This window comes from Pollachius pollachius (genome assembly GCF_949987615.1).
Source record: "Pollachius pollachius genome assembly, chromosome: 14".
Lineage (NCBI taxonomy): Eukaryota > Metazoa > Chordata > Actinopteri > Gadiformes > Gadidae > Pollachius > Pollachius pollachius.
In genome coordinates, this window is record NC_136947.1 from 9,214,909 (window position 1) to 9,231,018 (window position 16,110).

A 16,110-nucleotide genomic window follows, 5' to 3' on the forward strand; every position below is an offset into this window, starting at 1 on the left:
TTCCTCTCTGCTTGCTCCTCAGATGCGACGAATTTTAAAAGGTTTGTTGGCCCGCAGCTTTTCAGTGCGTCAACAGATCTCCGACACTTTCAAATGGCGTTAAATCTTAAAAATTCTTGGGATTTGTTCTGTAAATTAATATATGCACATTATTATTTTACTTTAAACATGTTTTCATTTTTTATTTTTTTTTATGAGAGGTACCGGATCTGCCCAAATTAAGAGGTGCCGGATCTTGTTCAGACAGGATCCGGCTCAAATTAACCACTGGTTATAAGTATGTTGACAGACTGAGGTAACGGTGGATTTCTTGTACTTCAATAGAACGCCACACATACTAAACTGCGCATGTTACAATATAGCACGTCCAGTAGCGAGAGCTCCAACACTTGATGTAGGAATGTATCCTGTTGAAGATGCCAATATATACAGTCATTACGGATTTTCAGGTGAATATTGGATATACCTAATAGAGTAGGAGAGCGGATTTATTTTATATTATGTTGTTCTGATTTTGCCCTGTTGGGGCTTATATACTATATAGCATTATTGAGTATTTAGAAAAGCGAAATAAAAAACGGATCAATTATTATTATTATTATAATATACAGTAACATTTAGGTTTGAGTAAAGGCCTGTTTATATGATTTTTTAGATTTTTTTTTCCATGTTCAGTCCATTTTCATTTGATTTCATTGTCATTCCATTGAATAAAATAACCTCCTAGTTGTGTAAATATTGGCTATGGTGAGAAGTCTCACTGGATTAGGTTTTAATTGTATTTGAGAATGAAGATCATCCAATGGAAATGAATGTAATGGAGTTGATAATGTTACAATAATCTGGATAATGGATTTTTTTTGTGTGTGTGTGTGTGTGTGTGTGTGTGTGTGTGTGTGTGTGTGTGTGTGTGTGTGTGATTTCAGATGGCAGGAGAGAGTGGTAAGACCGTAGTGCTGGCAGCACTGGGCCCTTCAGTCTGGGGATGCTCTACGACTGTCGCAACGACTCACTGATCCCCGGTAAATACAATGTAACAGAGTATATATCTGAGTGGTGTTTTGGGTGAAGCCTATGGATCTGTCAAGATGTTAACATTTATTCATCCAGGTATATATCAGAGTGAGATTAAACATTTACATTACATTCAGATTGAAAGGTACATTTTGGGCATTTAGAAGATGCCTTTATCCGAAGCGACTTACAATAAGTACATTTTTCAGAAGAATGAGAAACAATATATCGCTGTCTGTACCGTAAGGATATTCATAGAACCAAGTGCCAAGCACTAACAACCATTAGGTTAACCCATTCCCCAAGTGCAACAAAGATAGCTAGGATTACTTAAGTACTTAAAGGTCAATACCGGTATTTTGAACATTGAGCCCCCTTTCTGGTTTGTCTAGGATGAAATAGAGTGATTGACAGCAAAATTTTGATGATTGGCCCTGTCTCGGGTATTTGGCTCATTTAGAATCCGCCCCTGCCTGCTTCAGAATGTCTGGCTACCAGCATTCACCAACCTGTCCTTAAAAACAACCCTTATCTTTAGTTTTTTAGAAATGTGCAACTCACCGAGTGGTAAGTGGTAACTGTAAACCCAAATTTTGCTTATCTTAAGAATTGCTTTCTTGTCAATATGACATGGGTGTGTGTAGAAAGTTGATTTAACTTCAAATACTTAATTAACAACGTCTGAACTACATGGAAGTTGACCAAATTGTTAACCACATTTATCGCATTTTGTAAAAAAAAAAAAAGGGAAAAGACTACAACCAAACGTAAACAGCCCCCCTTTCCGTTTCCGGCCAACGAGCAATGAGACTTCCAACAGAAATCAATGGGATTTACAAAATGCGATAAATGTGCAATAAAACACGACAGAAACTGTAATTCACTACAATACTTTTTCAAGGAACCCCACTAACCACTCGGTCTGTTGCACATTCCTGAAAACAAACGTTTAAGGTTGTTTTAAGGACTGAATACACGTAGCCAGCCATTTTGAAACAGGCAGGGGCAATTCTAAATGATGAGCAAAATACCCAAGACGGGACCAATAGTCCAAATTTTGGTGTCAACCACTCTATTTCATAAAACAACACTGTATTTAGACAAACCAGAAAGGTGGCTCAATGTTCAAAATACTGGAATTGTCCTTTAAAATCTATTTTCCAAGGGTTATCGTACAGCTTTCAGTGAATTGGCCTACAGTAGGAAGCAAAATGATGATATTGGTTATCAAAAAATGTCTAACTTCTTCTGTATAGCAGCTAGGATTCTGATATGTTTTCTCTTTGTCTTCTTCTGAAACTCTTGACACTTTGGGACCGGGAAGCCTTAGAGAAAGATACAGATGAAAGACCCCAACCCAACAGTGACTTTGAGATAGTTGCATCTGACTCCATCAAAGACAAATCTTCTGCATTGAATGTTGAAGCTTCACTCAAATCCAGTTTTCTGTGTGGACTGGTTGAGATAGAAGGCTCTGCTAAATTTCTCTCAGATTCTAAGATTTCCAGAAATTAGGCTAGAGTGACACTAAAATACAAAACCACCACCAAGTTCCAACAGCTGTCAAGGAATCACATTGGCAGAGGTAATGTGAAGCATCCATATGTTTTTGAGTCAGGTCAAGCAACACACGTAGTGACAGGATTCCTTTATGGGGCACAAGCCTTCTTTGTGTTTGACTTTGAGGTGTCAGAAAAGGAAAATAGGCAAGACATTGAGGGCAATCTAAAGGTGCTGATCAAGAAGATACCCACCTTGAAGATAGAAGGTCAAGGTTCTCTGAACATGGCAGACACGAACATTGCAAATGTCGACAAATTTACCAGCAGGTTCCATGGGGACTTTAACCTTGAGAAACACCCTGTGCCTTTTATGAGACAATAGAAGTCTGTCAAAGCCTACCTAAGCTAATGGGAACCAACAGAGTGAACGCAGTGCCTCAGAAGGTCTGGTTAATGCCACTGAAGATTCTAGATTTTGCTGCTACTCAACTGGTTCGACAGATAAGCGATTGATTAGTCAGGGATGCTCACAGCACTTTGCACCATGAGATCTGCAGCGGAGATATCACGCATGCTGTGTGCTTTTCTTTTACTTCCCTGGAAACTCCAGAGCCTTACCTTTCAGCTCTGTCAAACTACTTAGATAAAACACAAACAGACAACATGCCTTGTGCTTATGATGTGGAAAAGGAACAATGGTTCTTCGCAAATGACGTAATGGACAAAGTGCAGGAGAAAGTAAAGCTCTTCAAAGATTTTGCAGAAGCCAACAAGGAGAACAACAGCATCAGGTTTCTAACATCTGCAATAAGAGATGATAAAGAGAAAGGTGCAACTCTCCACTTCTACAAGGACGGCTCCTTAGTCACCGAAAACTTTGAATCACCTTCGAAGCCAGAGATGATCCCAGGTGACATAACCCATAACAGTATAACAATGAATACTTCCCGACCTCGATTTGGGTTGACAACTGTCACCCACTACACAGTTGAGTTCTGTGTCCATAGAGACGATGTTTGGAATCAACAAATGGTGAGCTAGGCTGGAGATGTCAGTGTCTGGCTTGCAGATTAATCAAGAGTATCAGTTCAGGTGTAGAGCCAATTGCGCAATCGGCTTCGGTCCGGCCTGTGAAGGTAGCGCTTTAATTAAAACCTTACCATTCAGTCCCCCAGAAAAACTACAAGTGGAAAGTTATTCTACAGAGTTATCAGTCAGCTGGGAGAAACCAACTGAGCTTGGATGTGGAGTGGGGATTGAGCATTACATAGCCTGAGGGGCTGTTTTGGGGGCAAAAGGTTTTGTTTCTGGGGGCAACAGGTTCAGGGAAGTCAACTCATCCTGGGCATAGATTGGAAAGACTCTTTTCGCTTCAAACTAATAGATGAGGGCCAGTTGAAGTCACAAGCAGAAAGTCAGACTTCCCATGTTAGCGCCTACAAAATAAACTACCAAGATGGCTTCCAAGTTCCTTATTCTCTCACCCTCGTTGACTCCCCGGGTTTCGGCGACACAAGGGGGATAGAGAGAGACAGGGCGATCACAGAGCAGATCAGGAGACTCTTCACCCCGGCAAAGGGAGTCTGTGAGATAGATGCAGTGTTTTGTCACCCAGGCTACACAGAGGTACGTCTTCGTTTCAATAATGTCCATCTTAACCCCAGACCACAGCAGCACGGGAGAACAACTATCAGCTGCAGGGGGTGACTGGGAGACGTCCCTGTCACTGCTCCGCCACCAGGAGTCGTTCCAGAATTAAAGGAGCAAAACATTGGTGAATGGTGGTTTCTGACTGACGACCCTGCAGCTGACCCATGGGCATCGGAGGAGGTGCGAAAGGCAGCAATGCCCAGCAGGCGATAACATCTTCCTGTACATTTACTACTACTACTACCATTTGTCTTCACCTCAGCAGCAGAGGGCTCCGTTTCCTATTTTAATTTAAAACACCAGAATTGTGTCTGTGTCCTGAATTTATTTTAATTTAAAACGTTATGTTTAAAAATGGTATTCTCCTTTGTCCTGTCATAGTTAAGGGGTTCAATTGGGGTTTAATCTGTTTTGGCCTCTGCAATATGAAGCATCTGTGACATAACACTCACAATAGAGTGACAGCATAAAGATTGTTTTATCCCAGGAGATTGTTAAATGTCATCAATTATTTAATATTTTCTTGGATATTTGATTAATGTTGTGTTTTTAACACACACACACACCGAACACACACACACACACACACACACACACACTCAGTGTTTTATCAATTAAGAAATTGTACCTACTCTTAGCATACAACTTGGGACCAACAGCTTTTGTACTGGAACAACTGGACAACCTGCGGGATAACTTTAAGCAAATATTTTAGTCATAATAAAAATAATATAATAATAATAATCTAATTAAAAGGCTTGAAGTCATCACAGATCATTGTATTCATCCTTTATTCTCTTTAAGGTAAAAGGAATGTGTCAACATGATTATACTTTATGAAATATATTCTTTGTTCTTGTCGTCTAATACAGGGGTTGCAAAACCTTTCACTTCTAGACCCAAAGGAGAAATATGTCTCTACCCGGGACAAAAACTTAAAAAGAATGCATCATTAATTGCCATAAAATCTTCATTTACAAACTAATGACAAAGAACACAACAAACCAACAAACCAAAATAATAATGAATGTATTTATCTCATGATAAAAATCTCAAGTACATCACAGCCATAATCCAATGTGCTGATGCGTGTCTTAAATTCATCAGCACCTGAACTTGCACAATTCATTTTAAGCCCTTAAAATTAGGACAAAGAAGCAGTGAGTCAATACACTCAGTGTTTCAGCTGGAGTCGCGAGTGCGGCCAAGCTTATAAAGTAAACAGAACCACAGAGACAAAATCCAAATCAGGGTAATAAACTCCATATCTTTTCATTTAAACATCGCGATTGAGATTCAGTCACAATCAATGTTATCACAGTTGTCAGGTCAAGGTTTACGAGTAAGGAAAGAGGGAGGGGGGCTCCTCACACACTAACTGAACTGAACAATCACTCCTATGTTAATGAGGGGTATGAATTCACATATCAGCGTTTAATGCATTTTACTCTGCCAATTGGGGACCTAATAACAGAAAAAAAAAAAATTTTTTACAAACATGTCTAATTTTTATAAAATGCAGTACTGTTAATTCTCACTCTCATTGATTAAACCAAATCAAAATCTTCTCTGATATGTTAAGCACATGTTATTTAATGGACTCCGTCCCTTTTGCGCTGGGAGAGGTGCTAACCACTGGACAGTCCTGCCCCCACATCGAGACTACCGTGGCCCCACTAGCAACCTTGCTCGTGGTAATGGCCTTTCCCTTCAGGTCCAGGAGTTTATTGATGCGATCCAAGTAGCCAGGCTTGGCCTCTGACTTCTCTCCCTCTATCAGCAGGTCGATGTATTCCGGTATTGACAGTGGATCGGGCTTCAGAGCGATCTCCTTCAGGGTGTTGAGACACTGGGCTGAGCGCTCCATCAGCCTCACCACCTCCTCATGTAGGCGGGCGTACTCCAGCTCCATCTGTTTGATGATGTCTGCAATGGACATTGCTGCCTTAGAGGCCATCTCATACTTTTCTTTAAGCTCCTTGAAGGTTCGTTTCTCCTTCACAGTCTCGGAACCCCAGTGGAAACACTCACGGACATGCGCCGATAGAGGGCACTTGCTTTTGCATTCAACGCAGTTACCCCTCCAGTTAAATACCTCACAATAATACATGGCACCAAATTGTACCTTGCATGATTTGTGGCAAGTGACATTACATTTCTTACAGTTAAGTGATGATTCTTTGGCTTTCACTTTAACAAGCCTTGTGACGCTGACCTCATACTCAAATGCCTCGTTGGCTGTGATCGCCATCTCTTGTTTTTGGAGAATTTGACATTCTTGCTCAATCTCCCCAAGTTTAGTTAAACCCAATTTCAGTTTAATCTGGAGATTCTCAATGGAGTTCTCCAGCTGAGCTCTCTGTCTGAGCACCTCCTTGGTTAAGGTCAAGCTCTTGGTATTAATGGCAGTCAGAGCAGAAAATAATTTTTTCATGCTTCTGGTTCCCATGGCCCAAAACTTTTGCTCAAAGCCTTCTTCTTCTTCATCGTCATCATCATCATCATTGTCATCACCTTTGTTGCTCGCACCGGGTACCTTGTTGTCAGCAAACAAGGCAGAGTTATTGAATTTGAAGTTAATTGGTAAACCATCTTTCTCTTTAGGACAGGGGACCTCAGATTCTTTGATGGCCTCAAGAACCAAAGGGGTTTGGCCATCTGCAAATGTCACCAAAATCCGGATGTTCTCTGCCACATCTTTGCCAAATATGGAGAGCACTGAGTCAAAGATGTATTTCTGTGTTGGTGTAAGCCGAGCTAGAGACGCTTGGGCCACGAAGCAGATGGCATCGATCTCGCTGACTCCATGTTCAGCTGAGAAAAGCCTTTGTAGCTGACTTATAATCATCCTGTCTTTCTCTATGCCTCCCGTGTCTCCGAAACCCGGCGTGTCCACAATAGTGAGGGAGTAGTCGATCTGGAAGCCCTCTCGGTGGTTGAGCTTGTACACGGTTACTTCAGAGGTTTGGCTGTGAGCCTGAGACTTGGCCGTGCCTTCGTCTACCAACTTGAATCTAAAAGTATCATCCCATGTGACCCCCAAGATGTGGTTGATCATCCTGTTGACCAGGGTGGACTTGCCCGCCCCAGTGGCTCCTAGAAGCATTATGGTGCGGTTCTTTTTCACAGAGTCTTTTCCAAATATGAAGTGCTTGCATCCCCCTACATTCATGGGCTGGGCTTTCAGAGGAAGAGTGTAAACGTCCAGAGTACCTGAAGGTCCTTTAGTCTTCCTGCCTTCATTCTTAACAGCTTCTGCCAACCGCTTAGAGGGGGGCCAACTAAACTTTTCTTTCAAAGTATTTATCATTGTAGCCCAATTTGTTAACTTCTCAGAATTCTGACAAATCAAACAGTTGTAAGAGCTTCTAAGTAGTGGAGAAGATAACAGGAGGAAGCCTGAAAGCCAACAATCAGTTTCCTGGCTTTCCTGGCTGGCTAACCAGGTTCGATCAGAAGAGATCTGACTGCTTCTGTGTTGATTTGGAGAGAGATTCTCGTAGAAATATCCCTGGTTTGACCTGCAAACGAAACACAAGACAAGTCAGGAAAACCTCCTTTTGCTTGCGTGTATATATATATATATATGAATATGTGTGTTTTAATAAATCACAATTATTGGGTCAAAGTTGTTTTGTGTAAGTCATACTTAGTGTAGGGTTGCAAATTTGTTTGTCTAGTGACACATGCATGTTACTTTGATCACACAATATTCCAAATAATTTGATGACACAATATTCCAAAGATAACACAGTCTAGTAATGATTCAATCTCAAAACATTTGAACTACATTCACTCCCTCGAGAACAAAATGTATTGAACAGAAGATACTCGCAGTGCTCTGCTGGTTTGGTAAAGGGACACTAGTTGAGAGCTTCAAAATGCCTAATTTGTACTAAGGTTAACCTTATGTATAAAGTACGCATTTTCTGAGCTTTCAGTTTTTCAGAAGCTCCTATATGTTTTAATTTGGAAAGGCCATTCTTGTTGGTTCCTCATGCCAATGTTGATGCTGATCAGCCAAATGTTGAAAATAACCCACACACATCTGTCTGTTATTGTACATTTCTTTATGGCATGAATGCCAGACCGCTTTAGCTGTATTCATATGCATGTATAAGCAGCGATACTTTATTACCTGAATGAGACACAAAAACAACACGAGTAAACTCTAAGCAAAATAGTCTGTAACACATAATATAATTGGAAGTGTTAGTATATTTTATATATATACATATACACATTCCTATAATCCTTCACTTTTCATAAAAAATATTAATATTATGAATATACATAAAAAAATGTCTGCTATGGTTGGTCTCTAAAAGAAGACACGCACTGCACTGATATATGTTCAACTTTTGGGTAGGGGTTTGGTATTTTTACCTCAAAAACTATAGGATTAGAGAGTTACAAGATAACTATTCACATATATATAGGTATTCACGGATACTATCTTTGCATCCACACTAGTTAATCCAGAGTGCATAAAAAGCATCCAAATAGAGTATGTTTAGAAAAGGAAATGCGCTAAAGACTTTACAGTACAATGCAGTGAACGTACCTGGTTGTAATCGGTCCGGACCAGGTCCAGGTTCAGCCTTCAACACAGAGGCCCATCCAGCTCCGGTTAGACCTAATTAAAAACTCAGTATTATATACCGCACTTGTAATAATATAAATCACATTAAACTTGAATTAAAACAACACATACGGTCAGCATCAACAAAAACGTCTTCTTTTTTTACATCTGACGTTGGTTTTGGGGCTGATACTTCCTTTCGATTACGATCCAAATGAGTGCACAATATCAGCACCACAACAACCTTTTTGTATTAGGTGTCAATATAACTGATCAGAGAATGTTTCTGTCCTACCTTGGCTGTCCCGGCTGCGTCTCCTGAGAGCATGAAGCATGTGAGCTCCGTCTCTCTACCGCACCTCTTAAAGCTGTAGATTCTCTGAATCTAAAAAGGCTATCTATAAACCATATAATAATATCTTCTTATCTAAATTACTGTTGCCTTGAAAGAATTTCTCCTCCATAAGGATACAACTCTTTTAATTTGACCTGGCCATGTTTTATAGCGTTTCCTTAAAGTGCTTATTTTCCTACTCAGTAGCATTTCTATAACAAATGCTTGCTTAACTAAATTTAATTTAATTTTATTTTATTTTATTTAAATGCTTAAATGGAAAAGCCCCCATGTACCTAAGTAGTCTCAGATCCTCTGATCTGTACTTGTTCCCTTACCTGTTCCCAAAACTAAACACAAATGTAGAGGAGACAGGGCATTTGCTGCTGTTGCCCCTAACCTATGGAACAGCTTGCCACAGCATATTAAATTGTCCCACTCTGTAGCTATTTTTAAATCTTTCTTTTACCTCATCTTTATCACGTCTTTTAGTCTTTTGATCCTGATTTATTGCATTGTGGCAACATCTAGCCAACATTATCATTGTTATTACTGTCATTATTATTATTACTAGTGTTACTGTTATTATCGTCGTCTCAAATGTATGATCGTTACCTGTTTTATTGTTGTTTGTTTTTTGTTTTATCTTTTTTAGCACTTTGGTCAACTGTTGTTGTTTTTTAAATGTGCTTTACAAATAAATGTACATTTACATTTACATTTAACTTATTCAATTTGCGTGTGTGAGTCTGTGTGTGTGTGTGTGTGTGTGTGTGTGTGTGTGTGTGTGTGTGTTTGTGTGTCTGAGGGGTGATCGTCGATTCTTGACAAACAAGTACATTATTGTGGTAATGTTTACTGTATATTATAGCTACATAATATTTACTGTATATTATGGTATGTCATTATATTATATAATACAACTTACTTTCTTTTGATGTTTTACATTAGGTAAAATATCGGTTTTAACAATAAAAGGGAAATAACTTAAAATGTTTTCGTGCTAAGAAATGTATACACTCACAGTGTATACAATCATTTTAAGATGCTTGGATAAAATGTCTACCAAATTAAACATATGCATATGATTGTATTATTAAAATATGGTTTGATGAATCCTGAATAACAGATACTTTCCCTCAATAACAAGAGAACAGAACAAGTTCTGAATTCATTCAGTTAATATATTCAATACAATGTGATTTGGTCAGTCAGACTCTAGAGTGTAAAGCAGGGTGCGCCAAACTATTTCTTAGGAGGGCCAGATTACTCTGCCTGGCTCTTTGGAAGGGCCGGAGTATGTCAGTAACAGTAAACAGTACTGCTGACAACAACAGGTTTACCTGGATATAAACCCATTACATCTGATGATATATTTCTGTTACAGTATATATCTGTTAGGGTTAGACAACCAGTATCCTCATTTTATTCAACCATTTTAGTGGAAGTGGGGTAATACATATTATTCAAAGTGGATGACTGGGTCTGGTGTGGAGTGCCAGCAAGAATGGCATTTTTGAGCTATTGAGTTGCAGGAAATTAGCCTTCAGCCACACCTTTATCTCCTCCAGGCGGGGGAAAGTGTGGATAGGGCTGCAGAGGGGGTTGGGTTTGTTTTGACGTAGAGTCGAGTGTCATCAGTGTAGCAGTGGAAAGATATTCCATGCCGGCTGATGACACGACCAAGGGGGAGAATGTACAGCGTGAAGAGGGTGGAGCCAAGGACTGATCCTCGAGAGACACCACAGGTGACAGAGTGCGTGTCCGATTTAGCACCACCGAAGGATACATACTCTGTTCTGTCCTTGAGATATGATATGAACCAGGCCAGGGTAGTGTCAGAGAGACCAATGGAGTAGTGAAGGCGGTGTAGAAGGATGTGGTGGTCCACGGTGTCAATTGCTGCGGTGAGGTCGAGAAGGATGAGAAGTGATGGAGAGCGAGCATCAGCAGTCATCAGCAGGTCATTGGTGACCCTGACCAGGGCAGTTTCCATACTGTGGCCAGAGCGAAAACCAGAATGGAACTTCTCATACAGACTGTTTGTTATGAGATGGTTGTGGAGTTGGGCAGAAACTACCTTTCCAACACCTTTGATAGGAAAGGAAGATTGGAGATGGGGCGGTAGTTGGCAGGTGCTTCAGGGTCAAGGCTGGGCTTTTTGGGTAGTGGCTTGATGACAGCAGTTTCCAGAGACGTGGGGACATGGGTGGACCCGAGGGGCATATTGATGATTTTGGTGATCATGGGACTTATTGCAGAGGAGTGACTTTTTATCAGGGTTGAGGGAAATGGGTCCAGGTCACAGTTGGAAGGCTTCATCTTCCTTAGGATGTCTTCAATGTCATTCTGAGTGATGTCCCTGAAACAGCATTGGAGCTGAGTAGTCCCGGACTGAGGGTCAGCGGGTGTGACTGGAGATGCAGGGGGGGCAGAGGGGCGGGGGAGAAGAGAGGGCGGGGTGGCTGGAGAAAAGGGAGGGTGGGGGGTGGTGGCAGGGGTAAAAGAGGAGCTGATGTCCTTCACTTTCTTGGTAAAGTAGGTTGCAAAGTAATCAGCTGTGAGAGGGGAAGGATGGGGAGGAGGGGGAGGGGTGAGGAGGGAAGAGGACATTTCCCTGGTGTTGGACAGCCTGGCTATAGCCAGACCCAGCTCAACCGTAGATTGCACGTTGGTCTGGGGAAGCTGTCGTCCATTTCTCTCAGCACAAGAGGCGTGATCAATGGGCCTAGATCAAATGAATCTATGCGCAATTGGCTGCTTGCCGTCGCTTCCCTGTCGTCATTGTGTTAAACCAGCCAATAGCGTGCCAGGGGGAAAAGCCAGCTTGGTGATTGGCTCCCGCAAAAAACGTATCATAAGCAGAAAGAAATGTATTGCTCTTCTCCAGACCCTTCTGCAGGGCAAACTCAAATCGCCGGCAGAATTGGCGGGGCTACCCAGTCTAGGTGTTGGAGGCAGAGGAGTTGATTTTGGTCCGGTAGAAGGCAGATATTTGGCTGTTTACACAGTGGAGCGGAAGATTGAGAGGAGGTTAAGGTAGTGAGAGAGATCCTCAGCACAGTCTGATCTCTTCCATTTCCGTGCTGGTCTGGAGTGGAAGGACAGTTGAGGCAAAAGTAGAGGGAGAGATTTAAGGTTGCATTCATAGCAATCATAGCTGTCTTAAAAAATAAGTATTGCTAAAGCTAGGTCATGGGCAATTAAATCCTTAAATTTAAAAAATCTCTCCTTGATGTCCTTCATCACTTATTTACCTGAGGAACATTTGTGCAGCATTGCTTCCATCCGTACTCTCGTCCACCATGATTGTGACGTACTTGGCTTTGCTTATCTTCTCTTTGATTGTGTCATTCAGTATATCAGCAACTACACTGATGAGATTGTTCTGAATTTTACAAGATGTGCCAGTAAAAACCGTAGCTGAGGCCAAGTGATACCACAGGTCAGCATAATATTGTGACGCTCTAAGTTATTTCCCAGATTTAACCAATCAATGATGGCTTTGTTAGGACATGAAGCAAAGGACCATGGGCAGTATTCATACCAGCAATACTGCTGTCAAAGAAACACTACACAGTCGATGAGACGCTTCAATATCTCCCGATTCTTCCACACCTTCTCATTGTTCAAGCTTGTCATCTCTTCCTCTGTCCACTCTTGTGTCTCCAAAAGTTGTTAAGTGAATTTAACGGTCAACTCCTACCCAGAATACAGTAGATATGTCTGCAGTAAAGCATTTATCACCCTCACTGTGAACTGTGACCTTTGAGCCCAGTTTGTTTCCAAAATAAAAGTATGTGTGTTTATTAGGGCTGTCAAATTAGCATGTTTGTTTGCTTGTGAAATCATGTTTGTTTTAGTTCCACTTACTTTACATTAAATTACCCTTGCAGTGGTGCTACTTGTTTGAATTTAACTACACTGGTAGTAACTGTTGGTTTACAATTGTACTAATTAACTGCCTGTTTACAATTCCCAAATCTGTGGTGTTCCGTAAGTTTCATATTCAACCCACAGTCAATAAAACCCACTCAAGATCTCTTGGTCTAGTTTTTACTTGTTAAGTACATTTGGTATGAATGATAATGTGTCATTTCATTTGATAATCTAATTTAACTTCAATTGGAGTGGATTTAAAATATAATTTTAAAAGTGTGATTAATCACTAGTTAACTCACAAATACTATCGTTTGACAGCCCTAGTATTTATATGTAACCAATAGGAGAAGTCCATCTGGATGTTTATGTGTGCATTAACCAGTATAGTGAGGCCCACATGTGGATACATTTGACCTGTTATGGGCCAATGGTGGGACAGATGAGACAAAGAAATCAAGATGTTTTGTTACTTGAGCACAGAGCTCAAGAAACACCAGCAAACCACCATGGTGGCACGATAATCATGGTGTTCATACAAAAAAACACTGACTGTTGTCATCCCCTGCTGGTGATTTCATGAAGGAATTCAACTCTTTACCAATCCAGTGTAGGAGACTAATCTTTAAATATTTCACAACGAAAACAACTTTAATTAATTTAAAACCAATAAAAAGAAAGTCAATAAAGAAGTGTTTCAATCTTTAATGATTGTGAATGTTTTTTTGAACCACATAACGAGGTTCTTTTTCATTGTTTCCAGAGATTGAATCCGTCCCAGATAACCCTCTCTCCGGTATGTATATCAGGCATGCTCAGCGGGTTAAAGCCTGCTATATTAGGGTCAGCTTGTCAAAATGATAGTTAGGTGTTAGATAGCCCAGAGGTTAGAGTCTCCATTTGAAACTTCTAAGTCTCACCAATCCAATTAATACAATCCTCAACGTTTCCATCGGCATCCAATCTCTGTCAGTTATATAATATTATCTTGAGGTCTGGACACTAAACTCTTGTGACATGAGAGTTTATCTTTGATGAGTTTATTTTAAATAATGCAAGGTCAAAGTTCAAGAGAGTTATACCAAATTTAAAGAGTTATTTCCTTATGAAGGGGAAATTCTTTCAGGGCGACAGTAATAATGAATGCACAGAGAAGGATTCACAAATGTATTTTGTGATTTATATATAAATGACTCTTCTCACAAGTACATTTCAATGCACACACAAATGGATATCAGTACGTATAAATGTAAAATAAATCCATAAACAAAAATAAGTTTCACAAACACATTTCTGATCCACACACAAATGTGTCTTGTTTTAAATAAATGTAATATAAATCCATAAATATATTAATAAAAAAAATATTTGCAATTTCCATAAAAAATGCATTTGGATTTTGTTACATTTATATACAAACTGTTAAACTTGAATTAACAAGACGCTTTTCATTTGTGAACTTGTTTGCATGTGTGTGTGAACTGGTCTCTATTTATATGTGGATTTTTGAGACTCTCCTGACGTGACTGGATTCACAAATGCATTTTTTTCAAAAAGGAACTCTCTGTAGCCAATCAGATGCCTCCCTCGTTTTCAGCCAATCACATGACTGCAGTCCCGACCTCTGAAGAATAAGTCCAGCCTCCGAACCTCCCGGTTCCCTCGGTCAAATGTCTATGGGAAATAACGTGTTTTTTGAATGATCGTACATAACAATCTCTAGGTGGCGAAGAAGTAAAAGCTGCGTCACGTTTTGAACTACACACTTTTTTCATCTAGTTTCGACTGGGTTTGGGATTGTCGGTGCCGTTAAAGTAGTAAACGGCACCGACAATCCAAAAACCCAGTCACTGCAGTCATGTGATTGGCTGAAAAAGAGGGAGGCATCTGATAGGCTACAGATAGTTCCTTGTTGAAAAAAATGCATTTGTGAATCCAGCCACGTCAGGAGAGTCTCAAAAATCCACATATAAATACAGACCAGATCACACACAAATGACAACATGTTCACAAATGAAAAGCAGCTTGTAAATTCAAGTTTAAAAGTTTGTATATAAATGTAACAACATCCAGCTACGGTAGCGGGCCGGATCCGGCCCACATAGTGCTTATATATAATATATATACTTTTATTATGCCCATGGGAAAATTACTATGTTGCAGCTAACAGATGAGCCGAGGGTTTATTGCGGTCAATGGACCGCATTTTTCAATTCGACGTCCTATGAATACGGGTTGTACTGGACAACAAACGACGTGACACTATGTACCGACAATACTAACGGACACTGCACTATGTAAATAAGTAAATTTGCCTAGCCCTCCCGTGTGAGAGTCAGGAATCCAACGAGAATGACGCGCCTACTCGCTCTCCTTGCTTGACTGCGATCCAGCATCTAGGATCGATTGCTCTTCCGTGTGTCCCCGGATGTTAACACTGAATTTGGTACATTGAATTTTGATGGTGACTTTGGCGGGTTGAATTTTGGGACGTTGAAAATATTTGAGTTGAATTTTTTAACGTTGAATTTTTAAAATTGAAAAATAAAGGTGAATATGATTTATTGAAAATATAAAGAGTTAAATTCAGAGGCAAACAATTCAGATACGTTATTTCAATGCATAAATATTCAGTTCTTATAATTCAATGGGTTTTTATTTTCAAAACCCGATGGCACAGATTTACTTAGATAACTTGACATTGCTTTCTATACACGATTTTTTAATATCCCGCGCAGCGTGTGAACACAAAGGATTGTGGGTATTTTGGCTCGTTGAGGATCCATCGATGCTTCCTTGAAAAATCTTGGAATTCTCAAAAATAAAGGACGCTAAAAGGGCCCGAATTTGGAACAGTGCTTGTCGGCGTTCTATGACGTAGCGTCCTTAAAAGGGCAGCCGTTGAGCATGCTTCCTTCACATTGGGAAACAGCCTGGCTCTAAACCAGCTACGTGCTTCCCGCCCAATTTAATTTTGTCCAAGTCAAATGTCCATGTCATTTTGATTTGACCATGTCAAAGAGTCTGGTATTACCAGGCTAGTGACTTCATGCAAATGCTCGGGGTTTGGCATCCCCGGCAATTCAATTTATCCTTTTTTTAAGTTTTGAAATTGAAAATTGAACTGATAAGCGTTACACTTGCCTCGA

The 16,110-nt window shown here is 40.3% G+C and overlaps 1 protein-coding gene and 1 pseudogene across 2 annotated transcripts; both read left to right on the forward strand.

Moving 5' to 3' along the window:
- Positions 1–926: 926 nt before the first annotated feature.
- LOC307085721 (neoverrucotoxin subunit beta-like) lies at positions 927–3,029 on the forward strand (the record flags this gene model as incomplete). Its single annotated transcript, XM_079750585.1, is given in 5 exon segments — positions 927–963; positions 966–1,022; positions 2,315–2,526; positions 2,530–2,884; positions 2,887–3,029. Coding segments are annotated over 5 exon segments (804 nt in total).
- Positions 3,030–3,053: 24 nt separating this feature from the next.
- On the forward strand, positions 3,054–3,792 carry LOC307085722 (cytolytic toxin-beta-like; annotated as a pseudogene). The gene has a single exon. The product of its transcript is annotated as a cytolytic toxin-beta-like (transcript).
- The last annotated feature ends 12,318 nt before the right edge of the window (positions 3,793–16,110 follow it).